The sequence below is a fragment of the Heteronotia binoei genome, chromosome 10 (assembly GCF_032191835.1).
Source record: "Heteronotia binoei isolate CCM8104 ecotype False Entrance Well chromosome 10, APGP_CSIRO_Hbin_v1, whole genome shotgun sequence".
Lineage (NCBI taxonomy): Eukaryota > Metazoa > Chordata > Lepidosauria > Squamata > Gekkonidae > Heteronotia > Heteronotia binoei.
Window position 1 is genome coordinate 50,599,524 of NC_083232.1, and position 27,947 is coordinate 50,627,470.

The 27,947-nt window shown below is 39.0% G+C and overlaps 2 protein-coding genes across 6 annotated transcripts in view; one reads left to right on the forward strand and one right to left on the reverse strand.

The window, feature by feature from the left end:
- The first annotated feature begins 1,711 nt into the window (after nt 1-1,711).
- Nucleotides 1,712-26,361, forward strand: LRRC72 (leucine rich repeat containing 72). Of its 3 annotated transcripts, XM_060248599.1 has the most exons (9): nt 1,712-1,928; nt 5,365-5,438; nt 11,967-12,036; nt 13,925-14,006; nt 17,914-18,024; nt 20,736-20,825; nt 23,045-23,209; nt 24,296-24,323; nt 25,711-26,361. In XM_060248599.1, exons 1-9 carry the CDS (start codon nt 1,884-1,886, stop codon nt 25,874-25,876), a joined length of 831 nt encoding a protein of 276 aa, XP_060104582.1. In that variant the 5' UTR covers nt 1,712-1,883; the 3' UTR covers nt 25,877-26,361. The 3 variants fall into 3 exon arrangements, with proteins under 3 accessions (XP_060104582.1, XP_060104583.1, XP_060104584.1); XM_060248600.1 differs by lacking the exon at nt 17,914-18,024 and having other exon boundaries at nt 1,838-1,928; XM_060248601.1 differs by lacking the exon at nt 13,925-14,006 and having other exon boundaries at nt 1,838-1,928; nt 17,943-18,024.
- ANKMY2 (ankyrin repeat and MYND domain containing 2) overlaps nt 25,573-27,947 on the reverse strand; it is a 29,832-nt gene continuing 27,457 nt past the window's right edge. Inside the window, exon 10 of one of the 3 annotated variants that reach the window (XM_060248594.1) lies at nt 25,573-27,066. In XM_060248594.1, the coding sequence (XP_060104577.1) occupies nt 26,861-27,066 (206 nt within the window). In that variant the 3' untranslated portion in view covers nt 25,573-26,860. The remainder of the gene's footprint in view (nt 27,067-27,947) is intronic. The other 2 variants (XM_060248595.1, XM_060248596.1) reach the window with 2 other exon arrangements.

The following is a 27,947-nucleotide window of genomic DNA, read 5'->3' on the forward strand; positions in this document are numbered from 1 at the left end:
CCTCACCTGGAGTATTGTGTTCAGTTTTGGGCACTACATTTTAAGAAAGATATAGACAAGCTGGAACGGGTCCAGAGGAGGGCGACAAAGATGGTGAAGGATCTAGAGACCAAGTCCTATGAGGAAAGGCTGAAGGAGCTGGAAATGTTTAGCCTGAAGAGGAGGCAGCTGAGAGGAGAGGAGATATGATCACCATTTTTGCTATGCAAAGTTCTCTGGAGTCAGCTGATATGACATTCAATATTCCATTAGGCAAGAATGCATTGAAGAAGAAGAAGAAGATATTGGATTTATATCCCGCCCTCCACTCCGAAGAGTCTCAGAGCGGCTCACAATCTCCTTTACCTTCCTCCCCCACAACAGACACCCTGTGAGGTGGGTGGGGCTGGAGAGGGCTCTCACAGCAGCTGCCCTTTCAAGGAAAACCTCTGCCAGAGCTATGGCTGACCCAAGGCCATTCCAGCAGGTGCAAGTGGAGGAGTGGGGAATCAAACCCGGTTCTCCCAGATAAGAGTCCGCACACTTAACCACTACACCAAACTGGCTTGTCTAGAGAGTCCTCATATCGGAAACAAGAATGTAGCCCAGGTATACTGAAGTTTTCACCTTTCCCTTATTCAACTAGCTATTAGTGCAATACAATAGAATTCCTGAGGTTACCCCACTCTGCAATTCTATGTGCAAAACCAGACTTTGTGCTAGGTACCACTTCTACAGTACCATGTTGAGCACCATCTCCAGATTTCAGGGAAGTATGAGCTGGGATAGTCCAATGCTTTTTTATAATAATAATAATACCTTTTATTTATATTCCGCCCTCCCCGCCGAAGCAGGCTCAGGGCGTTTTTGGGGGTTCCCTCTTGCCTTATTTTTCAGCTGGTTTTTAATCAGCAAAATCCAAAAGGATTCCTGAGGCCACCCCACTTTGGAGTGTATACTTCGGATCAGGCACTATACGGCATCTTTAAGGGCATATTAATTTCAGGGATGTATGAGTTGAAATGGTCCATATTTGGGGGTACTATGAATATTAAGTATCAATATTTGTGATTAGACTGGAGTCTAGAAATCAGGAAATGCAAATCTAGAACTGGAAACCAATTTACGGATCATAATGTGTGTGGAGAGGGGGATCCACCTTTTTGCTCCTGCTATGCCTAACCTGATATTAATCATGCCTGTGTGTAAAACTGCAGTCTTTGATCAAGCCCTTTGTCTTCATGTGCAAATATAAATGATGGTTTCCAACTCTGGGACAGACATTTTGGGGCGGAGCTTCGGGAGGGTGGGGTTTAGGGAGGGGATGGCTATCAATAGGGTAATATACCATACAGTCCACCCACCAAAACATCCATTTTCTCTCAGAGAACTGATCTCTGAGAGATCAGTTGTAATTCTGGGAGATCTCCAGGCCATACCTGGAGGCTGGCAACCCTAATTATAGATTCACATACTTTTGGTTATTTTCATATAATAAACGCTTGCTAAATCTGGAGCCACGCTTTATCCTTCATCTTGCAATGGAAACGGAAAAAGTCAGCAACAAAGCAGCTTCCAGCTCAGCTCAAGAGAAACTGAGACAGAAAGGAAAAGAACGCAAATCTGCCCAACGATCAATCCACTCTATTGCAGTTAAATCGGGAGGCGGCAGCAAGAGGCGCTAAAGCCACGACGCGGTCTAATTAGCTTCTCCCCGCACCTCCTTTATTCCGTAGCCCTCCGGCCACACCCACTGCGCCAGAGCTCAGCAGCGACAAGCGAGGCTCCCGGAACGTTCGACGTTCGGCAGTTCCAGCGGCTCTTCTCGCTCCCTGATTGGCTCTCTCTTCTCTCTGCCTTTTGGGGGGAGGCTGTGATGGTTGTCCTGGAAGCGCGAGGCCAATATGGCTGCTACTTCTGGGGGCGGTGGGAGGCTCAAGGGTGAGGAGGTAAGTATGGAAGAGCAAGAGACTCTCGCCTGTCCCTGGCAGGGATTGTGAGTCACTTCGCTTTGTCTTTGCCAGTTTCCTCAGAAAGAGGCAGAACTGGGAAGAAAAAGAGAAGCCACGACTCACATATTCGTAGTGATCTCTTCCCCTAAATGCCCCCGTTTCATCAGAGGTGTCACAGCTCTCGTTTATTTCTTTATATGTATATCGAAGATTCCTTAGAGAAATAAAATAAGTTATGGAGAAGGAGAGAGGAAACCTTTTATGAGCTTGGTAAGGCTAAGAAGGAGTCGGAAAATTAGAAATATATATATAAATAATTAAAGGAAAGGATAAAAGGAAAATGCACTCAATATTATTAGCGATTATCTCTGGAACAAAGGAACTCCTGTTGCCAACCCCCAGGTGGGACCTGAGGATACTCCAAAGTTACAGCTCTTCTTTAGGCTACAGAGATCAGTTTTCCTGAAGAAAATGGGTGCATTGGAAGGTGAACTCTATGGCATTGTACCCCACTGAGGTCCCTGTCCTCCCCAGGCCACATCCCCAAATCTCCAGGAGTTTCTGGAAACCTTAATTCCCCATCCCCCACTGGTGGCCTGAGTGGGGAGCTGGCAATACTAATTGGCATGTGAACAGTTCATAAGTTAATGGACCTTCCTACTAAATGGAAATCTTTAGTATAATGCAATTTTGCAGACAAGAATCAATGTGGTCTTTGTGCATTGATTGGGACCCTGGCTAATGCATGGCCATGACTACATGCACGTGACTTGTACAAAACACTCATCAGGATGGGTGAGCACTTTCAATCATGTTTACACTGTCAACATAGTAATGTGTGAACTTTTCTACAGCTACAAATCAGTCCACGGCCAATTTGTTTTACAAAGTGACTCTCCCTCTGCCAGTGTCAACATCATTTAACAGTCAAAACTCTTAACTCATGTTCTTTGTATCTCAGCAACAGAATTTTTCTTCCTTTTCTTTTATCCTAGACCCTAACAAGAGGGAAGCGTTAGCAGGCCCTTTCCAAGTCTCTCTTTTTCTGTCATAACTTCCTAAGTAGAAAAGGGAGATTTAAACTGCAACATACACTTTTTCTTCTGTTTCTATCCAGTAACTTGAAATACTATTTTAAAACTTGCAAGTAGTTTGCTGCCTTTGTAGGTTTTTTATTTCTATTTTACAGAGGGAACTGTCTTTAAGTAGAGACAAAGAGCAGGGTAAGAGCTATACAGTGAGGGTACAGCAGACATGTACTTATGAGTGAAATTTTCCCAATACAAGACCACCTCTGAAGCCCAAGACCATTCTGCTGCTCACCATTTGGTGTTGCATAAGTCACAGTTGACTTATGGTGACCCTATAGGGTTTTCAAGGCAGGCAATCTTCAGAGGTGGCTTGTCATTGCCTCCCTTCATGTCATGACCCTCGTTTTCCTTGGTGGTCTGCCATTCAAATACTAGCCAGGGCTTACTCTGCGTTTAGCTTCTGAGATATGAGGAGACTGGGCTAGTCTGGGTGATCCAGGTTGAATTTGAGTGATTTATCTAAATCATTTAGTGGATTACCTTCTCCAAACGCAGTGTTAGACACAAGTAACAAGTGTTGAACAATAGGGACTTTATCTTTGACAAATGACTTTGCCATTTATCTACCTGTATTGTGAATATATCAGGAATGTTAAAGGTTGAGGGGCTCTAAACCCAAATGTATTGAAAATGAACTGGATTTCTTGTAAATTCAAAGGTAGAATTATGATTATTCTGGATCAAAACCAGATTAAAGGTGTTGTAGTAGCATTTCCGTCCTTGTAAATTTCCAAGACAGTTTGACTATTTTTTAAAACAGTAAAGTACATTAAAAATAGCAATGAAACAGAAGTAACAGCAATAACAAATGATAAGCTTCAGTCAGGAGAAAGGCAGTTTGAATGTATTTCATGCCAAAAAACTATAAATAGTATCACCCCAGCAGTACTTTCTAGGAGAGCATTCCAAAAGCATGGTGCCACAGGGAAGGCTGTATCTTAAATTGATGCCTTCTTAATGTCTGGCATTCAGAGTAAAGCTGTGATGATGATGATGATAATGAAAAAATGAACGGACAGTTCATATGGAAGAATGTGGTCCCAAACTGTTTTGGGTTTATTTTATACTTGCAGGAAAAATCTCTTCACCCCTGACATGAATACTGCAGAATGAAGGGACCAAAGTCAGCAACATCTCTAACAAATCAACTCAATCATATGAGAATGTTTGTAATATATATTCTAGACAATCTCCGTTTACAACATATTATGGATAATGAGATCCATGGATCTCCATTTAAGAATGTGGAAGAAATTTACAAACACAAAAGCTCATTCATTCCCACACACTTCAGTGGTATACAACAAGAAAAGGTGTACATATCCTTGTCCCAGTCAAAAATCTCTCCTCTTGTGAGCTTTCTGAACAAGCAGCCTGATTCTTTGTTGATTAAGTTAGGTATGCCTCACTATAGGATTGTAATCATTGTAAAACATCATAACATTTTATAATGTAGTTCTCATCCCAAGAGTGCTAAACTATCTTGAGAATTCACTCTGTTGGTTTAACAGAAAAAGAACCTGTGAAGCAAACATTCTAGAACTTAGTTTATGGAAGCATGTCTTATGTTCTGCCAGATGCTGATTATTGGTTCTGCCAGATGCTGACAGGAAGTTTGTTTAAGTGAGACTATGAGGAAAGAGAACAGTTTTTTAAAAATTGAAAATAATAGTAGATGGTCCTTCAGGTATTTTTATCCTGACTACAAATACAGTTTTGTGGCTTTTAAGTTGCCAGCTCATATTCAAATACATTTATGAAAAATATGATTATTTCGTAATGGCAAATCTTGAGGTAAATTGGACAGTTATACTTTTCTGTCAAAAGTTTAGACAGAAATGTTCCGGCTTCACACTTAGGGGTTATATGAGTTAGTTTTTGGTGACTGCACAGTAAAATTCTACCAATGTAAACTCATGTTCAAACACCAGTAGCTGATTCATTAACTTGAAAAGTCTAGAATATTTGTAGCTTTATGATTATAGACAAAAGTTTGAATACGTGACATGTAGGAGTAAAGCTTTTTCAAAATATCACCCCTTTAGGCTATCCAATCATCGAAAGCAAAGAATTAATAGCTGAGAGCTAGGTGAGCAATTCTTAGTTTCTTTACCCATCTTCTGGGAGCCTGTTCTGCCCGAGGACATTGAGTGCTTGTCTTTCCCACAAAAATGTACTAACGTAGGTGCTGAAGTTAAATGAAGGAACAAAGATAAAAACTAGAGTGTAATAGCAATAGGTATATTTAGAAACACTAAGAAACAAATCCTGTGTTTTCACTGTATACTATATATATTTTGTTTGGTTATGAGTATAATTTCCTGTTGATGATCTATTTTCAGGTTTTAAAAAATCAATTGAAGATATGTGGCTTTAAGAAAGATAATGATGTCACAGAGTTGTATCTGGGAGAAAGGTAATTTATTTTGCTGCTACAAGGGAAGGTTATGTTTGATAGAGCCATACCACAAAGTCTGAAGTAACACTTTTAGAATGAGTCAACTGAGAAGGCTAATTGAGTCATGACCAACTGATTCATTTCTATAGTACTGGAAACCAGAACACTCCTTTGCTTCAAGTTTTTTGAAGACAAGTCTCACATAAATTTTTCATTTTATGGGATTAGCACAGTTCTTAAGATTTAGCAGAATCCTAATATAATCTATTCTTGATCTGGTTGGCCTTCCATGTCGACATTGTCATCTGTGCTATAAAATGGAATAATATCTGCCATTCTTTATGAGTTAACATCTTGTCATGATGTGAGACAGCCAGGCTGGGCAATATTGTGATGATATGGAAATTTTCTGAGTGCTGTTGAGTTGTTTGTTCATAAAATATTTTTATTGTATTTTATTTTTTTATTATATGTTGTACTCCACCCTGAGCTCTACAGGGAATGGGCGGAATAGAAATATACTAAAATAAATAAATACAAGTCTGGTGAAATGGTTCAGGATATTGTAATATAAAATCATCCTACCTAGCAAATTAGTGCGTAGTGTCATATCAAAATTGCTTCTTTGAAAAAAGTTTGTTTTGTTTCATCACGTTTCAGTATCATCACTTTTCAGTATTAAAATGCATTCAGAAATTACATAGCACCTGCTGCATATAGATTATTGCAGCTGGGTCATCTTGAGAAGGGTGTGCAGTAGGTTCTTCAGCTTCCTCTCTCCACATTCTTAAAACAGGCCCATAAATCTTTATTTCTCCATTCCATGCAATCACATTGTTATGATCTCTTTCTCTCTCTCTGCCACCCTACACAGAGTTGCACCCCTCTAAATCCATAGAAATAATTGGTTTACAAGAATGTAACTCTGTTTTGGGTAGCATTGACAGTCTCCCTTTTTACATTCTTGGCTTTGACAAAGGAGGGTAAAATCAGACATAATATATTGCTTAGTAACCATCCTGTATGCCTTTACTTTGTTTTGAGGTAGCTTGGAAGGTGTGAAAATATTGAATCCACTGCCTAACTAGTTCTGGCAGGATAGTAGAAATATGGTAGAAAAACAGACATCACATGAAATTAATTTTGTAGATGGGGTGGTAAAGCAGCAGTACTGTGGAAGCTTAAAGCCCTTTGCCCCTGGCTGGAAGAAGAAAAGGATGTATAGACTAAGGGGGGTGGGTTGGGGGAAAATGTATTATGGATATCAGAAACCATGAAAAGAAACGGATAAAGTATAATAACAATAAAAATATACATAGAGGAAGCAGCAGTACTGTGGTCTGAACTCTCTGCTCACGACCTGAGTTCGATTCCGGCGGAAGCTGGATTCAGGTAGCCGGCCCATGGTTGACTCAGCCTTCCATCCTTCCGAAGTCGGTAAAATGAATACCCAGCTTGCTGGGGGGGGGGGGGTGGGAAAGTGTAAAAGACTGGGGAAAGCAATGGCAAACCACCCCGTAAAAAGTCTGCAGTGAAAACGTTGTGAAAGCAATGTCACCCCAGAGCCGAAAACGACTGGTGCTTGCACAGGGGACCTTTCCTTTTCCATCTTGAGAAGTGGAGCAGATTCTTAAGCTTCCTTTTACCACATTGATAAACCAGCCAGTAGGTCCTTTCCTCCACCCACCCCCATCCTGTATGAGGTGACAGGCAAGAAGGTCCCAATTTATCTTGCTTGTTACCAAAAACAGTCAAGTCCTGCACAGAACTGTGCACATAAGGACTCACTGATGTACACCATAGGGTAAGAGCAGGTTGTAAGCTTTTCTCTTTCTTGCCTTCTCTTTTGACTGAAAATGTCAAGACAGTGTGCGTTTGCAATAAAAAAGGCCAACGCCATGCTGGGAATTATTAGGAAGGGAATTGAAAACAAATCAGCCAGTATCATAATGCCTCTGTATAAATCGATGGTGCGGTCTCATTTGGAGTACTGTGTGCAGTTCTGGTCGCCGCACCTCAAAAAGGATATTATAGCATTGGAGAAAGTTCAGAAAAGGGCAACTAAAATGATTAAAGGGCTGGAACACCTTCCCTATGAAGAAAGGTTGAAACGCTTAGGGCTCTTTAGCTTGGAGAAACGTCGACTGAGGGGTGACATGATAGAAGTTTACAAGATAATGCATGGGATGGAGAAAGTAGAGAAAGAAGTACTTTTCTCCCTTTCTCACAATACAAGAACTCGTGGGCATTCGATGAAATTGCTGAGCAGACAGGTTAAAACGGATAAAAGGAAGTACTTCTTCACCCAAAGGGTGATTAACATGTGGAATTCACTGCCACAGGAGGTGGTGGCGTCCACAAGCATAGCCACCTTCAAGAAGGGGTTAGATAAAAATATGGAGCAGAGGTCCATCAGTGGCTATTAGCCACAGTGTGTGTGTGTGTGTGTGTGTGTGTATATATATACACACATATATATATATATATATATATATATATATATATATATATATATATATATTTGGCCGCTGTGTGACACAGAATGTTGGACTGGATGGGCCATTGGCCTGATCTAACATGGCTTCTCTTATGTTCTTATGTTCTTATGACTGCCTAACTTTGGCAAGTGTAGAGGAAAGTTGGCTGCCAGATGCTGGATTTAGTTTTGAAAATACTAGTTGGCAACCATAAACTGGCCTGATTAGATTAGTAGCCTAGACAAAAGACTTTTCCAGAGGTTAGAGCTCAGTTGTCACTGAATGACTCCGAAGAAGAAAGAGAAGGAGACTGGATTTATACCCTGCCCTTCATTCAGAGTGGTTTACAGTCTCCTTTGCCTTTCTTTCCCAACAACAGACACCCTGTAAGGTAGGTGGAACCGAGAGAGCTCTTTCAAGAACTGCTCTTGAGAGAACAGCTCTATGAGAACTTGTGACTGACCCAGGGTCACACCTGCAGCTGCATGTGGAGAAGTGGGTAATCAAACATGGTTCTCCCAGATTAGAGTCTGTGTTCTTAAACACTACACCAAGGGTGTCAAATTTATGGCCTGTGGGCCAGAACTAACCCATCTAGGGCTTTAACTGCAGCTCTTTTCTCCCCCCCCCCCCTCCTGTCCTCATCTTTGAAACTCCTAAGCTGCCAAGGCCCCAGTTCCTTCTGCCTTGTCTTTGCTGGCTTCAGCAGGAAGCTCTTCTGGGCTTGCAAAGTTGCAATGAAAATCCATTCCACATTTTCCTTGCAACTTTGAGTGGAGCTCAAGTAGTTTTACTTTCCAGCATTTGTATGGACAGTTGAAACTGTTGCTTGCTGGAGTTCTCCTTACAATTAAAGGGTTGATACTTTGAGCTAGCTCAGGGGTGGTCAAACTTGCTTGACACAAGAGCCACATAGAAGGGGGAAGGACGGTGGCTCAGTGGTTGAGCATTTGCTTGGTAAGCAGAAGGTCCCAGGTTCAATCCCCGGCATCTCCAACTAAAAAGGGTCCAGGCAAATAGGCATGAAAAACCTCAGCTTGAGACTCTGGAGAGCCACTGCCAGTCTGTGTAGACAATATTGACTTTGATGGACCGAGGGGGGTTTGATTCAGTATAAGGCAGCTTCATATGTTCAATAGACCAAGGGTGGCCAACGGGAGCTCTCCAGATGTTTTTTGCCTACAGCTTCCATCAGCCCCAGCCAGCATGGCCAATGGCTGGGGCTGATGGGAGCTGTAGGCAAAAAAACATCTGGAGAGCTACTGTTGGCCACCCCTGGAATAGACGTAAGGTATTTAAGAGCCACAAGACATGAACATCAGATGTTTGAGAACAGGAAGGAAGGCAAATAGATGTCAGCAGGAGAGATGGAAAGAAAGCATCTTTAACTTTAAATGCATTCTCCAAACTGCCAGCCAACAGGGTGGTGGGGGCTTCGAGAGTCCCACAATATGTGTGAAAGAGCCACATGTGACTCCTGAGCAACTCTTTGGCCACCCCTGAGCTAGCTTGTCTTTGCTGAATGGACCTGAGAACTGGTGCCTAGTGAGTATCCTAACTTGAGAACCCACAGCCAAAGGGGAATATTACATAGGAGAGTCATTGCCAGTCTGAGTAGACCAGCGGGGAGGGAGAGAGGCTTGCAGTGCTCAGCCATTTCATGTTTTCCTAGGCTCAGAGCGTTTTATATTTTTAGCTTCTGGTGTGATCCTTTTGCTTTTTTCTTGATGTTTTATTCTTAAAATTACATTGCCAAATCCCACTATTCCACCCGCCTTCCCATTTTAAACAAAATATCACAAAGGTTTTAAGCATGCTGGTATTTTAGGTTACTGATATCTTTAATTGTGTTTCTCTGTATCCTTTCTAAAGTTTATATCTCCACTACCTGGCATTACGTTTTATGGTACGCATGGCCTGGCCCCACAAAGTCCCATTTAACAAATGAGTTTGATACCCTTGCACTGCACCAAACTAGCTTTCCATATCTGCTGACAGTTGCTTTACAGTTCCACTTCTGGTTGACAGTCCATGTACATTGGATTTAATGCTGCTCTTCTATGCACTGTCATTAAGTATAAATTGGTCTTCATTAAAATGTTGGTGACAGAACACAGGGTATTTTGGCGTTGCAGTTGATCAGTCTAGGATGGCCAACTGATGGGAGGAAAAATGTGCCTTTAATAGAGGCTTAATGGGGTGTGTTATTTACCAAGTGATATTATTTAATGTGTCAAAAAGCTTCAGCTGCCCATTTCCATACATTAATTCTCTGTTAAAGGGACAGGATCGTTCTCTTCAGGCCTGTTGGCAACCGTAGATTGGTCTCAATGATGTATTGCTTGGTGTTATAGTATGACCTGATGTTCTGCTGGCTGGAATAGAATGTTAGCCTGCTCAAATCTGTGCATTAAAGTTTGCAGTACTGTAAAAGGAGCATAGGAAAGTGTGCTCAGAGAGCTGTCATCTTCAGGAAATTGATTAGTTTAGCAGTTAGCAGGAAGGGACTGCTGGAGGCCTAAAAAGTTCAGTTTATAAAGGACGTGCAAAGACTAGAAATCTTTTCATAAAGGGGCAAGCTTTTTAAAATATTATTGGAATTAAAGTCTACTTGGAGCAAATTATGTGCCTTTGGGTACAATCCTTAGATGAGTTTCTCAAGTTCTGTTTCATTGATTTCACTGGAATAGCTCAAGACTAAGGTGGTTTGAGGATTGCAATATCATCAAAAGGAGCAGAGAAAGCCTGGAGATACAGGAAGAATGAAGCCAATTAAAATGGAGTTTAAACTTTTAGAAGGGAGAGACAGAGACAGTGTGCTAGAAAGTAGTAACAAGATGCCTTATTTTTTGTAGACTGAAGCATTTCAGTATTTAAAAAATAGGGAAAAAAATGAGAATTTTGTCCCAAGTGTATGGAGCCTGGTTTTTTTTTTTAATTTGTAAGATTTTTATTATAAATCAAGCTTCCAAACAGAAGGAAATAAAAAAGTAACATCAATGTGGTAAGTCTACAGATAAGCATCCATAAAAGGTTTCCAAATATCTAAAAAATATGTCCATATGCAATTGTTATCTATACACAGTACATTCAAATGCTGATCAACTTGTAAAGTCCTCAATCTGTTGGATTACTGGAGGTGGGAATTTAACTTTCCAGTTTTGTAATATTTATATTGCAACAGTAAGGGGGGGAGGTCCATTTTTGTTGTTCATCCATTAGGCTGACAGTTTTAAAATAAAAAGTGTTCTCAAAAATTAATAAATATTCTAATGCAGAGTTTATGTGAATAATTGCTTCCTTCCCAAAAGATAAAATAACTGGACTGCCCTAAAGCATATGTTTAAGAGATATGATGTGTGAGTTACAGTGCCAGCATTTAGACACTTCACCTATTCCTTTACTAAAAAAGTGCTGTGGTGTCCAGTACGTCCTAAACATCTTTTTTTTTTTTGCTGAATAAATTGCAGATTGAGGCTTCATAAAAGTAACAAGTGTAGAGCCTGGCCATGTAAACTTTAAAGCATTGGTTTAGTTATTGAGGTTCCATTGCCAAAACTGAACTGATTATCTTGAAATTAAAATTCAACTGATAAGAGTAGTCAGGCTGGTTTTTCTAGAAGAATGAAACTTGTGAAATAGATGAGTTTTTGTAGGGAAACTTCCAAATATCTGGATATTCCAAGGTAGCAGTATTGATAACGGACAAAAATTAATAAGATCACAATATACAGGCAGTATATAGGTGAACAGGATTAATTTTAGTGGGATTATAGATATTGTTAGCATTAGCATCTGTGTTGGTTATCACTCTTGTGTATCACTTGTTAAATATTGGAAACTGCCTTTTTGTGAGTGTATTGAGAGTCAAGACATAAATAAGTAAATACATAATAAATATTTTGTCCTGGCATCAAGTATAATATTCACTCCCAGTGCTATTTAGTCACAGAAATGCCTACTGTATTCTAATGTAGTCGCATATCCTCTGTGGAGCTTGTATATGAGTTTTTACAGTATAACATTTAAATGGAAGTTAAATACTGACTTTACATTATTTTTCTTCCAGGGAATTAAAAGAAGTCCCTGATTTATCACAGTTCCATAAACTAATGTATTTGTGGCTAAATAATAATAAGGTAAAGCTTTTAAATATAATTTCTTTATGTTTATGTAATGTAAAATTTATTACAATATATTTTGGCAGTTAAAATAATGTACTTTGTACAATCAGGTTTTGCCAGCTTCAGCACTTAAGCCTTTTTGATTTCAAGGGAAGAGAGTAAAACACATTGTTGGAAGCCGCCCTGAGCCATTCGTGGGAAGGGCGGGATATAAATCCCAAATAAATAAATAAATAAATAAATTCTCAACTAATTCAGTGGAAAGTATGACATTTAAAGGAATTCTGACTGCATTCTCCTCTTTATGCTTTGTATCTTTATGTTTATGTAATGTAAAATTTATTACAATATATTTTGGCAGTTAAAATAATGTACTTTGTACAATCAGGTTTTGCCAGCTTCAGCACTTAAGCCTTTTTGATTTCAAGGGAAGAGAGTAAAACACATTGTTGGAAACCGCCCTGAGCCATTCGTGGGAAGGGCGGGAAGGGCGGGATATAAATCCCAAATAAATAAATAAATAAATTCTCAACTAATTCAGTGGAAAGTATGACATTTAAAGGAATTCTGACTGCATTCTCCTCTTTATGCTTTGTATTTCTACAAATATCAACCAATTCAAACGGACAGTTTGGAGTTGAGAGCTTTTTTTGAGCCAGTTACTACAAACGCCATTGGAATCACAGACAGCAAGGTGGTTCTTTACATGTTTGAAACATTTCCAGCTGTCACTTGGAGTGCAAAACTCATTGTGAAGCATGAAATCGGGGTTTTAGGCGCTCGGTGCTGTGTTGCCTACTACCGCTGCACTTGCCTTCAGCGCTACAGAAACCCTGCTGCCGGCCCTGTCCATCCTGGTTGGCAACTTTGAAAGGCTGAGTGGGGTAGGTGGGGTGGCACATGTGCTTAGAGCCTGGCTTTGAGTGCACCTGCTGCCACGCCAAGTGCCCCATTCCCACCACTGCAGGTAGGCAGCAGGGTGGAGGAGGGCAGTGGCAATGGTGAGGAGGTGACAGGGAGGGGGTGCCTGCCAGTCACCCCTGAGGCGAGGTAGTGCCCTAGGCAGCTGCCTACCTAGCCTACTGGTATGTGCCACCCCTGAGGATGGATTAGAAACAGTTGTGGAGAGGAGGAGAGAAAACTTAGAAGTGGGGAAAGATCAATGGCAGATCTTGAAAGGAAGGGAACAAAATGAAGGAGGAAGGAAGTGTGAAAAAAAGGAGGAATGTAACAAATGGTGTGTGTTTGTACTTCCAATTTTTGCTACCACACATTAACAGGGCTCCCCTTTTGTACGATATGGCTGGGTGGAACTAAAATAGAAAGGAAACCATAGACTGCAGGAAATTGTTTTGAGGTTGCATCCTGCACTAACTGTAGCTTGTCCTGGCTGGTCTTGTATTCTTCAGTGCTGACTTGGCTGATGGGTTTAGCAGGATCTAAGGATTAAAGGTTTCCTTCAGCCTCCTAGTAAACTTTACAGAAAGGCAGAGATCTTTAGTGTGCTTTGCCTTCCCTATCTATGCCCCTAGTAGCTCCAATCAGAACTGCATAAGATTGTTAAAAATGCATTCCTCAATACAGCATGATTCATGACTGACTTGGCTCCCCTGGATCTTGTCCCTCCCTCCTTGTGTGGTTCTTCTTAGCTTAAAGATGGTTTTTGAAGACATGTTAGCCAGCACGGAAATTGTAAGAGGTCATCAGTATCTTATAGGTTGCTGCTGAACATGTGAAAAACTGCATGCTTTCATACTGTGCATTTATTTGCTGTGTCATTTTATATTTCTTATTTTGGATTTTTTGCAGGAACCTTCGAATGATGCTTCAGAGTCAATATATTCAGTTACAGCTCTCACTAATACAAAAACATAACCCTATTGTCCTGATTTTCACATTTTAGATTGAGAAATTAACTTTTTTGAAGTGTAACTGTGGCTTGAGAGAGTTGTACCTCAACAACAACGAAATCAGAAGTATAGCAGGTATTCTCTTAACTTTGTTTCTTTTAAACAAATTGGTTGTAATTTCTGTGACTGCAGATACTTCTGAAATGTTTGGAACAAGGACTGAAAGACTGTTGAGAGAACTGAACTATATAATGTTTTGTGTGAATATAGTGCTCTAGAGCAGGGTTTCCCAAACTTTTCTTTCCCATGGCCTGGTTATTTTTATACTTTTCCTTTGTGGTCCACTAAAATTTGGGGGTGGAGCCAAGAGACTTTGGGGGTGGAGCCGGGAGACAGGAATTATGTCATTTCTTGTGGTATCGAGAACCAAGTGATGTCACTTCTGGGGCACACTGAACCAAAACTCCACCTTTTCTGTGATGTCACTTCCAGGGTACGCCCCCAAACCTGCCTCTTGTTAGGAAGTAAATTAAGTTTCAGAAAAATCTCTCTGAAGCTCATGCTGAGCCAAAATGGGGGTGGGAACTGGGCGGTCCTTTCTTTTCACCCCCACATTTGCATGCACCTATCTGTTTGTGTATTCTTCTCCAGCTTCCAAGCACTCCTAATGCCCATGTTCAATTGCCTGCACCACCTACACATCCCATCCTCAACAGCACTGGCCAGTGTATGCAGTTGGGAGTGCTGTTGCCATTGCCATCAGGAATGCCAACACTGTGTCCCACCCACAATGGGCCCTGGAAGCTGCTCCAAAATATGCTGACACATTTAGTAGGCCTTTCCTTCAGCTGTTGCTACTGGAACCCTGCCTCAAGCTACAACCAAGCTTGCTTGGTTTCAAAAAAAAACTTTCAACAGCTATTTTTCATACTTTTCTTTGGTTGAAACATGGGGAAATTGCTGTGAAAGGTAGCAGAGAATTGTACTGCAATTAATGAATTAATTTCAAGTTATATGAAGTTCATACAAGCTTTTCTGCAGTTATCCCCAAAAGGATATTTATGAGGGGCTTGCAGCTTTTTACTGGCTATGTTTCCCATGCCTTTAAAAGCAACCTGTTGTGCAGCTACTTAGCCAATGAACTACTTTCATCCTTTTTAATATCTACAGGAGGAGTTTAATTTTGGTGTCAGACAGCTGTTAAAAGCAGGACCAGTAAAATGGTGCCAGGTTCATAGTACCATCTCTTCCAGTGCTGTTGAGATATACCACAGTAATCCCCAATATTCTTTTTCTGCCCCACACCTCTTACTCTCACTCACTCACATAGAAATCTCATAGAAGGCCACCTGGCTACAACTGGGGGTGCCAACTTTTCATTGGCAGAGCTCCTATGTATGCAACAACTGTATGATGAACAGAAAAGTTCCATCCAGTAAAAATGGAAGGAAAGACAGAAAGGAAAAGAATGAAATGGAAGGAAAGGAAAAGAAAAGAAAAGAAAGACATGGAAAGAAAGAACATAAACATAAGAGGAGCCATGTTGGATCAGGCCAGTGGACTATCCAGTCCAAAATTCCCTCATACAATGCCCAAAAAGCACCAGAATGTCCACCAGTGGGGCCAGGGCACTAGAAGCCATCCCACTGTTGCTTCCCCCCCCTCCCAACACCAAGAATACAGACAGAGCATCACTTGCAGGGAAAAAAAGAAAGAGGAGGGGGGCAAAGAAAAAAAAGCCTTCCTCACCATCAGATGACCCCAGCCAGCAAAATTTCTGTCCAGGGGTCATTTGGTAAAAACAACAGGTTTGTCACATCTCCTGGGATATCTCACCTGAATAAAAGACAGCAAAGACACATTGAATACCTGTTTGCCATCCAGGTGATAGAGCTAGTATCCTTTCAAGATTCTTCAGCATACAGTATATTCAATAGCTTTATAATCCCTCAAAAAAAGTGACTAGGGACCTAGTATTGGACTTAGACACAAGTTTGCAGGGTATTGGAAATTCAAGATGGAAGCCTTGAAATCTGTTATCGTAGCCCATTAATGTGGAGATTTCATGGCAATAGCCTTGACAGAAGCGTACCTGCCTGTCCCAAGTTATCCAGCATATTAGATGTGCTGTATGCTTTTTCTTTTGTCCCAGTCATCATAAGGAAATTGAATTAGGAACAAGGAGACTTCATTTGTATGCCACTTCACTGGGCAAGGAGACCAGGGTTTTCTCAAATAGTGGAACTTCTGGTACAAGCACTGGCTCATACCTATGACTCTCTTCAGCCAAGGTCCAGCCTGTATTTAGGATTTATAATGGCTGGGATTAACTATGTAGCAACAGAAAGTGAAGCCCTCTAACATGACTTACGAGAGGAAGTGACATGCTATAAATCCTCATAGAAATGATCTATAATACAAATTTGATGTCTTATGGAATATATTTGTGAGATAGTGGAAGATAAAATTTGTGTCAGACATGAATGTTTCTTGCTTCATGTCCTTATCTTCCAGCAAACTAGTCTGAAATTAGTAATAAAAAGCTATAGACAGGTGGCCATATTAGTGATAATTATGCCGCCAGTAAAGGACATAGCTCTAGACATCTGTTCCTCAAGTATTTATATGGAGCAAATCACTACTGAAACCTCCAGTAATTCACCACCTCCACTTATAAAAACTGTATATAGTACAGTGCAGACCTTAACCCAGCCTCCATCTGAACCTTTTTGAGAAGTTCCATTATAGATGCTGATTGAAGGTCCTCTTGTTTGGTGTCTGTGACTTCAGTGAGGAGGGTATCTGAGCTGGAATTTCTATGCATTTGATCAAGCCTTGTGTAAATTTCGCAAGGACGAGGTTATCCTAAAAATAGATCTAATATTCATTCCAAAATTTGACACTGTCTTTCACAGGACACAAGTAAATCTCTTTTTCTTATGCCTTTAGCAACAATACCTGAAGGGAAGGCCTGGCACTTTCTAGAACTGCATAGAACATTACACATTTGTATCTGTAGGTCTGATACTTTTTAGGAATTAAGGTTCTCTGTTTACAGTGTCCCATATGACTATCATGGGCAAGAGAGTCTTCAAAACTTTGCTCAGTATGTGAGTGCATCAGGGTAAGCATGTATCTGTTGAAATTAGCTACTCATTCCATTAGAAATACTGCTGTGTTTTCAGCTGTTAACAGAAATTCCTCAGTGGAAGACATCTGCAAGATGGCAACATGGTCATTTACTGCTGCTTTTAGTAAAACATTCCAAAATAGTTGCTACTGTCTCAGCTGATGTTCAACTTAGTCACAGAATTCTGTATCAAGCTATGGGATTATTGATTGCAGCTAGTCCCACTACATACAGCTTTTGGACACATCCATATTGGATGCTGTCCTCATAGTAAGAATAGAACGTTGAATTTACCAAGAGTGTTTCTTCTTCTCATAGACAGGATGACAACCTGGTCCTACCTTGTTTTTTTTTGGTGGCAGGAGAAGGATGACTATTTTGGTTGGGAAGACATGAGTCTTCAGGGTGCTGGTATGGTGACTTGAATGAGATCAGTGTTGAAGCTAGGGAGAACACTGTTATGTCAAAAGGACAAGTGGAGTTTTAGTGGTATTCGATAGGCTAATAATGAGGTTCCAGTTGTTAGAACTGATAGGATAGAAACTGATTAGTGAGTGGCTCTGGTCCAGTTCTTTTGTTCTCATTAGATATTGGTTTTATGTGCTCCTGCCCTGAGCTATTCATGGGAGGGGCGGGTATAAATCAACAGAAATAAATAAATGATCTATGCTATTTGGGGCTAGTTTAGGCTGTCCATATCTGCTCATTTTTTAAAACTGAATCCTTATTTTAATCTGGTTGTATTACTGTTCAGGTTTAACCAAATGTGAAATAATGGCTCAATGGTTTTCAGTTTAGATTTTATTACTTACAGGTCATAGTACCTAATTTGTATTTGTGATTTTAAGATTATCTTCATATTTTGCGATATACAATAAAGCATCAATATATCCATTATTGTTATCATTTTAGGTGTTCTCAGACATATACATTCATTGCAGATCCTGATGCTTCATAACAACCAGCTGAAGAACCTGGAAACAACTGTGAAAGAGCTAAAGGGAATGAGTCTACAGACTTTAAGTAACTTATTTTCTATATACTGTACGAATGATAGGACCCCACTAACACATTTTAGAAATCCAGTATTTTTAAGATGAAGAAGTGGAGTCAAAATACAACCTTTTTTTTTTTAAGGGGTCTTTTGCTGAGCAAATAGATTCTATAATTAAACATACCAATATATGTTTTAACTAGTGTAGGCATTTTTTAGTGTACTGAAGAGAGCAAGGGGTGAATGAAAATGCCTGAGACTCTGAAATTTCATATTAAGATAAACAAGACAGTGCTGGCGCCACAAAGTTTTGCTGTATGAAATTGCCTTCAGGGAAACAGGATTATAAGCTGTTAACCTATTGAAAGTGAAAGTGTAAGCAATCTTTCGCCGTCTCTTCTGAAAGAATGTGCTCATAGATCATACCAGGCTTTCAGAACTTTTAAGAAGCAGGAACTAATTTAGTGCCTTAGTAAAGTAATTAATGGAGGTGTCTAATATCATCTAAACTACATATAAATTCAACAGGCTGAATGATGGCTAGAAGTATAAAGGTGACTTGAAACTGAAGCTGAGCCAAGCTGAAAACAAGTCAAGTGTATAAAGATAATGTGCCATTCAAACTATTCCCTTTCTTGTTTTCACAATACAGCTTTGAATAACTTTACACTCGTTAGTTATGCCTTGACATTAGAAGACTCATCATCAGCTGATAGTGATTGTCTTGAAAACAGATTTTACAGTAATGAACTTAAGTTATCCTTGTAAAATCCACCAACTAGCAGCTTACCATGATGAATGGACATTACCCAATGAGTATGGAAAAATGATAACTATTTGAGATGCTGGAAAATAATTTCATTTAATTGGGGTTTACTGAACAGCAAGTAAACTTCACATTGTATTCAATAGTACTGGGTTTTAATATTTCAGAGTCATCTCTTTGCTGAAGACACCCAAAGAACATACAATGCTAAACTTCAGTACAGTTAATTAAATGCAAAATACATATTAAAATGCAAATCTCTGTGTGAACATGCCATATTTGAATTACTTTTTACCTATTTGTTTTTAACCCGGAGCAATCTAGCTGCCCGGATAAAATGGTAAATCATCTAATATTTTACATGTAATAATATACTATATATATATATATATATATATATATATATATATATATATATATATATATATATATATATATATATATATATTTCTGTGTGAAATTAGAAACTCTATGCACTGTTCAGCATTAGCACTATTTGTAGAGAAGATAGGACTGCTGTTTTAGAGCTGTAAAAGCAGTGATCTTTCTACTACTGCCATCTTGTGGTTCTCTAAAATGAAATGAATTACAATAACAAGAGAATTCACAAAAGGAACTGTTTTTTTAAAGGTGGATATAAATGCAGATGTTCCATGTTGAACTACTTTTCAGGAGCATCACATTATAGACAGATGATACATACACATTGCTATTATTAAAACAGATTGCTAATAATAATGTTGTTTCAAGCATTAGGTGTTAAATGTACTGTGACTTAGCATTGAATTGAAAAACTTTCTGTCTTATTAAACTGGTCTTGGTAACATAAAGAGAAGGAAGTGATGTAATTTGGTTTAAGTCTTATGGAACAACCCAGCAGGTTGTAGGCAGAGCTCTCAGACTTTGGGATGGGTCAGTGACAAACCTCTTACCAGCTTAGGCTGCTTTGCCATGTATAGTCATACTGGGAAAAGAAGATCCAGCCATTGTTATACATGCTTTGGCACAGTCCTGTAGCCAGAGATTTTTTGAGGGGAGCACATTAATAAAAGTGATTAATTAAAATTAAATTAAATTACCTAACATGAAAACTCTACACCGTTCTTTACATTTCCTGCTTCTTGCTGTGTCCTGTAAGGGGTGAGCAGAAGGAAGGAGAAAATTGCTTCGGGCTTGGCTGATCCCATTGTCACCTGAGCTCACCTGCCTGCCTTTTCTGCAGGCTGACAGAAGCAGGCAGGGCGGTGACCCTCCACCAAGCCCCAGCAGTTGGGGGAGGGGGAGCAAGGGCCGTGCTGTGGCCCTAGGTTCCCTCCCTCTCCCTGCCAGCTGATGAAGGAAAGGCGGCTTCGGCCAGCACAGTGATGGTGCAGTGTTTCTTTAAAATGATAGATGAAGGGAAGATTGGGGTGGAGGGTGTCAGAAATTCAAAACAAGGTGCCACACACACACCCCAGCTACAACCATTGGCTACATCCATGCTGGGATAATGTACCATCCTCTATGTGGACCATGACTGTGATCTAGAAGCTTGGCCTAGTAAGTACGATGGTTGGAATTGGCTAGGGTTCTTTGTATAACCAGGTTTCCTTGGTTTATGGAATAACTGCAAGCAGTGATATGGATTTGAAAATAGGACTGCTTTGAATACAAGTGGAGGAAAACATGAGGAACACAACTGAACATTAGGAAGACCTCATCCATATATACATTGTGTCATTGTTAATAGTGAAGTGAGTTCACCTCACCACAACCATTGCATCTGTACAACTGAACTTTGACTCAGGTAATAAAGTAGTATTTCTCCTGATAATTCAGAGCTGCAACATACTGTAACCCACAGAAAAGTTTTGTGAGGTGTTTTGCAGATAAAAATCACTCAAGTTCTCTAATAACTAAATACTATCCATTGAAATATGGATTATTATTTTGCAAAGTTTAGCTCAGTTGGTTTCTTTGTTTCATTTCCTGCAGATCTGTTTAAAAACCCTCTGGCACAAGATTGCAGATACCGTCTTTATGTAATATACCACCTTCCTACAGTTCTGTTGCTTGATAGGAAAGGTATAAATTGCTTTTATTTTCTTCATGAACAAAAAGATCAGTTACATACATACATGTGGAAGCAGAGTAGTTATTGGAGTTATGGTCAGTAAAGCAAGAAAAATATGTGCATATTTTTTAAAGATGTAGTAAGTAACAAAAGTTAATCTTATTAATTTTGTAAATAAAGGTGTCTCTTACAAAATTTAATTTATGGTATACAGTTATTTGGACTTAACTTTAAAAATCTATGTGCAAATTAAACAGGTATTATCTTCAAATTGTGCAGATCTCAACAAACACACTACACAAGCTGAAATAAGTTATCTGTTATAATTGCACTTAACTAGCCAGGGTATGAGAGTTCATTCTAAAATAGATTTCCTAAAGATGAGTCAAAAATTTAGTTTTCTTTTAAAATGTATGTTTTACAGACTGAGCTTTTTTGGTAACTTATTTTAAAAGCATTAAAATGAGCCTTCTCATGTTGACAAAACCTGAAAAAGCAGACATTTTTGTACAACACTTAGTGAAGCGCTTCTTCTAGTGTTGGGCTAAGAATCTTCCCTTTCCTAGCTGTTTTTATCAAAATGAGGTATCAATGTGTGGTCTCAAAACATGAACTCTTTCAACTAGTTTTCCAGAAGTGAGGAACAGTGGGTCAGCACCTCTCCCCAAGTGCCTAACATCTGTGATTTATTTCAATACTGACACCACTTTCTTCTACTACTTGTGTGCAAATTAAGATGCTTGGTATGTGGTGAGACTGGATTTGGCCATGAGGCTTTCAGTCGTTGCTTGGTTGCAGTAGCAAATTTTATTATTTGTAAACTTGTCTGTAACCCATAGCCCAATGTATCTTAAAGGTCTCTTGATCTTTTTATGGAGTAGAGTACACATTTGTTGGTTTAATCAGAAAAATTAAGAGTACCCATTAATTCTTAGTTTTAATTGGCAGGGAAATATGTAAAAATACAATCTTCTTAATATTAAGCACCTCTCGGTCTTTTAAATTCCATGGTAAAGAGTTAATTTTGTATAAAGTCTCCTTTGGAAATTAGTGAGAGCAAATTAGTGCTTAATTGGTTGGATTCTAGGTTGGTTTTTTAGGGTTTGTATGATCTTTATAAACAGCTGTTTAATTTTTCCATCATTTATATTCACTGGTGTCAAGGCAGGCCATCTAGCATATTTATTTAGAATATTTATGTACCGCCTTTTCACTGTACCTGAATGAAGAGAACCCATGTAGTCTAGTAGTTATGAGTATCAGACTATGATCTGCAAAGTCCAGATTGAAATCCCCTGTTGTGCCATGAAGTTTGCTTTGTTCCCTTTGGCCAGTCACACTTTCTCTCCCTCACAGAATTCTTGTGAAGATAAAATGGGAGAATCATATATTATGTTTAGGATAGACAGATTTAAAAAGGAGGATAGATAGGATTTAAAAAGTAACAGATACCTTAAACAAACCCTTTCACATAGGAAACCCTCTCCTTGTAACCAGACTAGCAATATCACAATTGTAGACTACTTAGAGTTACAAAAGAGGTTTTTAATGTAGCATGGGAAGCCTGCTACTCAAAGAAAAAGATCATAGGTCTGATTGGGGAAAATACAGTTGAGGCACTGGGTGCTTCAGAAGCAGGTTTCTGAATTGCAGCTGCAAGCCTTCATTGAAGCCATTAGGCTCCTGACTGTAAATCATACAGTCTGCAGAGACATGCCTTTCAAATGTTCTCACAGGAATTGTCTTTTAGCATTACAAAACAGATATTACTAAGATGTACTGTGATACGCAAGATGCATACTTGTTTAGATATTACTACCGATCAGTATTAGTGTCATTCATTCTAATTCATTCTCATACCTCTATTAAAAGACTATACTACCTTTAAAGAGCATCTGTCATAGCTGCTTGTTCTAACTCAGTTGCTCGTATTTATCTTTCAGTTCAGATGCACTGAGCAAATATATACAATCTTTATCAGTAATCATTTACTGAACTGCTGTTGAATTTTGGATTGTTAATCTAGTAATAGAATATGTAACAATTGACACTTTTACATCTGATTTTTATTAAGCTCCATTTTCCAACTTCTTTATGTCTAAATGGATCTGTGCCATATCTTATTCCAGTTGGTAGGCTGAGAAATGTGTTGAGAGATAGTGATGATTTTCTCCATTATATAAGCAGATAGTTAAATTTACAGAGAACACAATCTGTTTATATTTTACAGAAATAACCATTAAAGAAAGATCATTGGCTCTGAATATTTACAACCACCAAAAGACCCTTGTTCTTCAATCTATAGGATTTGGGAAGAGAACAGATGTACCACTATTGCCTAAGGCCCCATTTAGTAAAAGCTGGTCATCAACCAAAGTGTTGCGCTTGCCTCCAGGTATTTACAGTAGTAATCTGGGAAAATAATACCTCTGAATAGTTATTTCTTACTCCTACCTGTACTAAGTGGCTTCAATTTATAGAATCTGTAATTGCTCAACTTTGTGCAGAACTGTTGAGAGTTTGCTATGATATTTAAATTTAATGACATATCAACTTTGTGTTTGTTAAATAAGTTGCTGTGGATTCTAGATGCAGGTCAGGCTAGCCCAGGATAGCTCAGTCTCAGAAACTGCACAGGGTTGGCCCTGATTACTATTTGGCTGGGAGACCACCAAGAAAGTCCAAGGTCACTAAGTAGAGACAGGCAGTGGCAAACCACCTCTGAATATCTCTTGCATTGAAAACTTTACAGGGTCACCAACAGTCAGCTGTGTCTTGACGGCACTTTCCACCACCGTCAGTCCTAGAGCACATCTATGTGAATTTCAGCTTACGTGCACCCCACTCCCCCCTTTTGCAGGACAGAGACCTCACCAGAACAATATATACTTTTGAACCTTCTGGGCTTGACAGGGCACCTTTTGGACGACTGGAGGCCAGTTCATACATTATAAAACCCTTGTGGCCACCTCGGGGACTTTGGATACAAGTTACAGTTTTTAATGCATTTACTAAAATTTAAGTATTCTTATGTTTTCAGGACTTTCAGTAGTTAGCTATTTGAGCCTAAGAGCCTTGAAAAAATATTTATAAGTACAGTACATAAACATAGCTGTCTTTTTTTATTCCAAGAGGGCGGGGGAAATTTGTGAGGTTTTTGTCCCCACCTCCAGTTGTTCCCCAGTGACTGCTATGAGACCCATCCAAAGACCATCTTAATGCACAAATTTCTTTAGAAATGAATACATCTACTCAGTGCTCCTCTGTCTTGTAGTTGACATACTTGATCAGGGAAAAAAAGCATTTGCTTTAACAAAAGAGGAAAACTCATGGAATTGTATGAGTATTGATCAGAAGAAATTCAAGTCACATTGTTAACTTTTATTTGTAACTGGCAAAAATTGACTGTTAGTTTAATATTCTGTGTCTCTTGACTAAAATTATATATTAGTTTTAAGAACTTGTTCTATACTTGTTTTAGGTTGTGAATTTGGAAATCACTTGGTTAAGTAAGTAGCTGGATCATCTTTCTCTTAATTTCTGTATGTTAAATCTAGTACTACACTTGATCTTAGCCAAAAGCTAAGGAAATAGTTATATATAAAGATCAGAAGCATGTTTTTTTCCTTCTTATATCTGTAATGAAATATTTTTCTTAACGAAAAGCGGGGGGGGGGGGGAGATTAGAATCATATCAGCAAGTTCACACCCAAGAACCATCTACTGCTATATAAACCAACATGACTGCAGTCATCTTTAGGGGCCTTTCTTTGGATGCCACAGCTGTCTGAGGCTAAATGGGTGGCAACTCCCAAAAAGGCCTCAGTTATGGTACTAAAACTATGGAATTCTTTCTCCTGGGAGATCCATCTGTTCCTCCCTGTGTCATCTGGACTTTCCTCACTGCTCTTCCTTCCTATGTTTTAATTGTTTTCATAAGCTGTGTGGAAAGGTCGTATAAATGTTTTAAATAAAATTACATAATGATGATTTATTGAGCTTTACACTTGCACCTTAAAGATTATAACAAAATTTGTGGCAGGGTATGAGTCACTGCTCACAAAAGCTCATACTCTGTCAAAAATTTGTTAGTCTTTAAGGCACAACTTGACTCTTGCTCTTTTCTGCTTTTACAGACAAAAATGGCTACCCATCTTGATCTTTCTTGGGCTTTACATAGATGAAGAATATGAGACAAGCATGTAGTGTAAGCCCTAAAACAGTATGTTTAGTTCAGAAATAGAAACATAGTTTCCACAGCTACAAAGTTCCACAAGCATGTGTGATTTCTGCTGCTTCCCAATCCAAATCCTCATGTCATATCCCATATTTTCCAGAGGGTTCTCTGACAAGTAGGTTTTTCAGGGGGCTTAAGCAGGAAGAGGGACGTTAATAAGGCTTCCATGAGCAGAGCTCATAGTCCTGTTTCTTCAGCCCAATGCTTTTTTAAGAACCCAAATTTATTATATCATAGTTGCCTAACATGCACAAACGTATACCTAAGGTTTCCACAACTCCCAAGCTTGTATACTAGCAGTGGTTGGTTACAGGTGCAGCAACATTCACAAAGTATAAGAATGTTCTTGCTTAGCAAACATAAATTATATTGGTTTGTTTTGTTACTGAATTACCTATTAAATAGACTTGTAGTGGTTTTCTTAAAAACATAAAATTTGAATTCTTAAAGAGGTTTAAGCATTTTAAAAGCACAAGTATTTAGATGGGAGAAACTAATCCACTGTGATGGTGGCACTTGTGTTTTTTGAAGAGACTTTGCTTTATTTCATTATGGTGCTACATGATTTTGTATCAAAATATTCACAATTTAATGTCAGCAGTTACTTTAAGTTACTTCAGTGTATAGAAAGTTCTCCTGTAATTTGCTCTTTCTTTAAGAATTCCATTTGAAAATCCAGAAGATGCTGTCTTTGTGAGGGCAATGAATCGTTCCATAGTGAAGTACTCTACTGTTAACTGGGATACAGTGACCACATCTGAAGAAAAACGTCTTGGCACCAAGCCAGAAAAGGTGGCAGAGAAACTGACAATAACATTCAGATAACTGAAAGTTTCATCAGGAAGCTGTGTTGTAAGAACCTCTTTCACTATCATTTTTGTTAAACATTTTTGTTATAACTTTTAAAGGTATTGCAGAACAACAAATCTTCAGTTTATTATTTCAGCATTTAAGATTCTCTTCCCACAACAGTACTGGGAAGCAATGGCTACTGATTGAATGCAGTTTCTGAGCCCTCAGCTGGTAGTTAAGCATTAGGGTGAAGCAAAACAAATACTCCGAAGCTACTGGTATGCCAGTATAATGCTACTGCTGTTCTTGCTTATGTGTACAGAAAGGGCTTAAGGAAGAAATTTCTAGTTCAGTTACAGACAGATCACGATGCATAGTGATATTCTTCTAGAATATCAAGTCACATTTGTCTGTTTTCCATCTTCTGCAAAATGTAGCTATATTATTGGATAATATCACTTCAGTGTTTGTTTAAAATGTAACATTGTTTTAACAAAGTAAAAATTCTGTTGAGCTAACATGGATTATCAGGATTTGTTTAACAAAAACAGAATAAGAAGAAAATAGCAAAACTTATTTTCAATATGTAGCTGAAATTCCAAGAGTGTAGTGTTTACTTTTTAGATGTTACAGTGCCATATCATTTAATTTACTTCATTTATGTTATTTTAATAGTGAAACCCTTTAAGACACAAGTTATTTCAATTTAACACGTGAGGTTTCATTTTGCTAGCATATGCCTCTATTATCCACATATATTTGAAAGTCTATGCTGCTCAGTGTTGCTACAAGGACAATTGGATAGGGAATTCTGATTTTGACCAGATGGTTAATCTCTTGTCCTCAGAATCTAGGATTTATGTGACACAATTATACTGGACAAACAAGTTGCCATATGTTGAATCACAACATTTGTGACTGGGTGAGCATAACTGCATCCTATGAACTTAATGTTTCACAACACTGGAGTAAAGACTACAACTTTTTAAAAGTTTGGATTCCCCAGCTAGACTCCACTTACTCCTCCGATTCATGAGCTTTTGCAATAGCAGTATCTGTTAAATTAGTTTCTTTAGAGAGACTGTCAGCTGGAGATGATGGTACAGGTATCTGCTTGAAAATGATTTCTTCCATTTTGTCCCCTTCACATTTTGGTTCTACCTCTTCACTGTCTCCAGAGACCAATTGTTCTTGATTTGAAATAGATTCTGCTGCTTGTGCGGCTTTTGGGAAAAAACAAACACAAAAGGTAAATTACAATCATAACAAATATATACATATTTAATAGCCAAAAGTGGGCCAATTGCAGATATCTAAATATGCAGATTGGGCCCACACTGACATTTCCCCAGATTTGGGGGAGATCCCCAGCTTTGTTGATCTGAAAGCTTACAAAATTTTATCCACCCCTCCCAACAATGTCTGAGCTTGTGAGAATTAGTTATCTGAGCAGCTGCCACAGCAGCTACCAGGGGCCTCTGAGCAAGGACAGCCCAGTGGCTGAAGAGGAAGTGAAGGTAAGGAGAAGGGGGAGAAAACAAGACAGGGGAATATTTTCAGAGAAGGGAAGAGAGAAATTGTCTGAGAAGGGGAGAAATGGGGAATAAGTACAGAGAAAAGTGGGGGAGATTGATGGAGAATGAACAGGAGAAAAAGGCAGGTGGAAAGTTGTTAGAAAAGTGGGGAGGGAAGGAAGCAAAGGGGGGATAGGATGCACCCTCCCTGCAAGTTTCTAATAGGTCCCCACTTGTGCATATGCAAAAGTGAATGATGAAGCAGGTACACTAGCTAATGTCAACACTGTTATTTCAAAAATATTCTTTAAGGCATTTGTAATGAAGTCATAATGGGTTCAAGAAGGTCAGGTTAGTCAAGCTGTAACCTCATGGACAATTTTAAAAAGTGGTGATGGATTTTTTGGGGGGAACACAGTAATGACCTGCTTTTGCTCCTTATTAAGCTGATGGATCCTGTGGAATAAGAGGAAAGGGAAGGGATATCCTTAAATTTAATTCTGACCATGTTTGAATGCATCTGTAAGCTCGGTTTTATTTTGATTTTATCTCCAATGTTTAAATTTTTATTTTCTGTGTATTTTTATCTG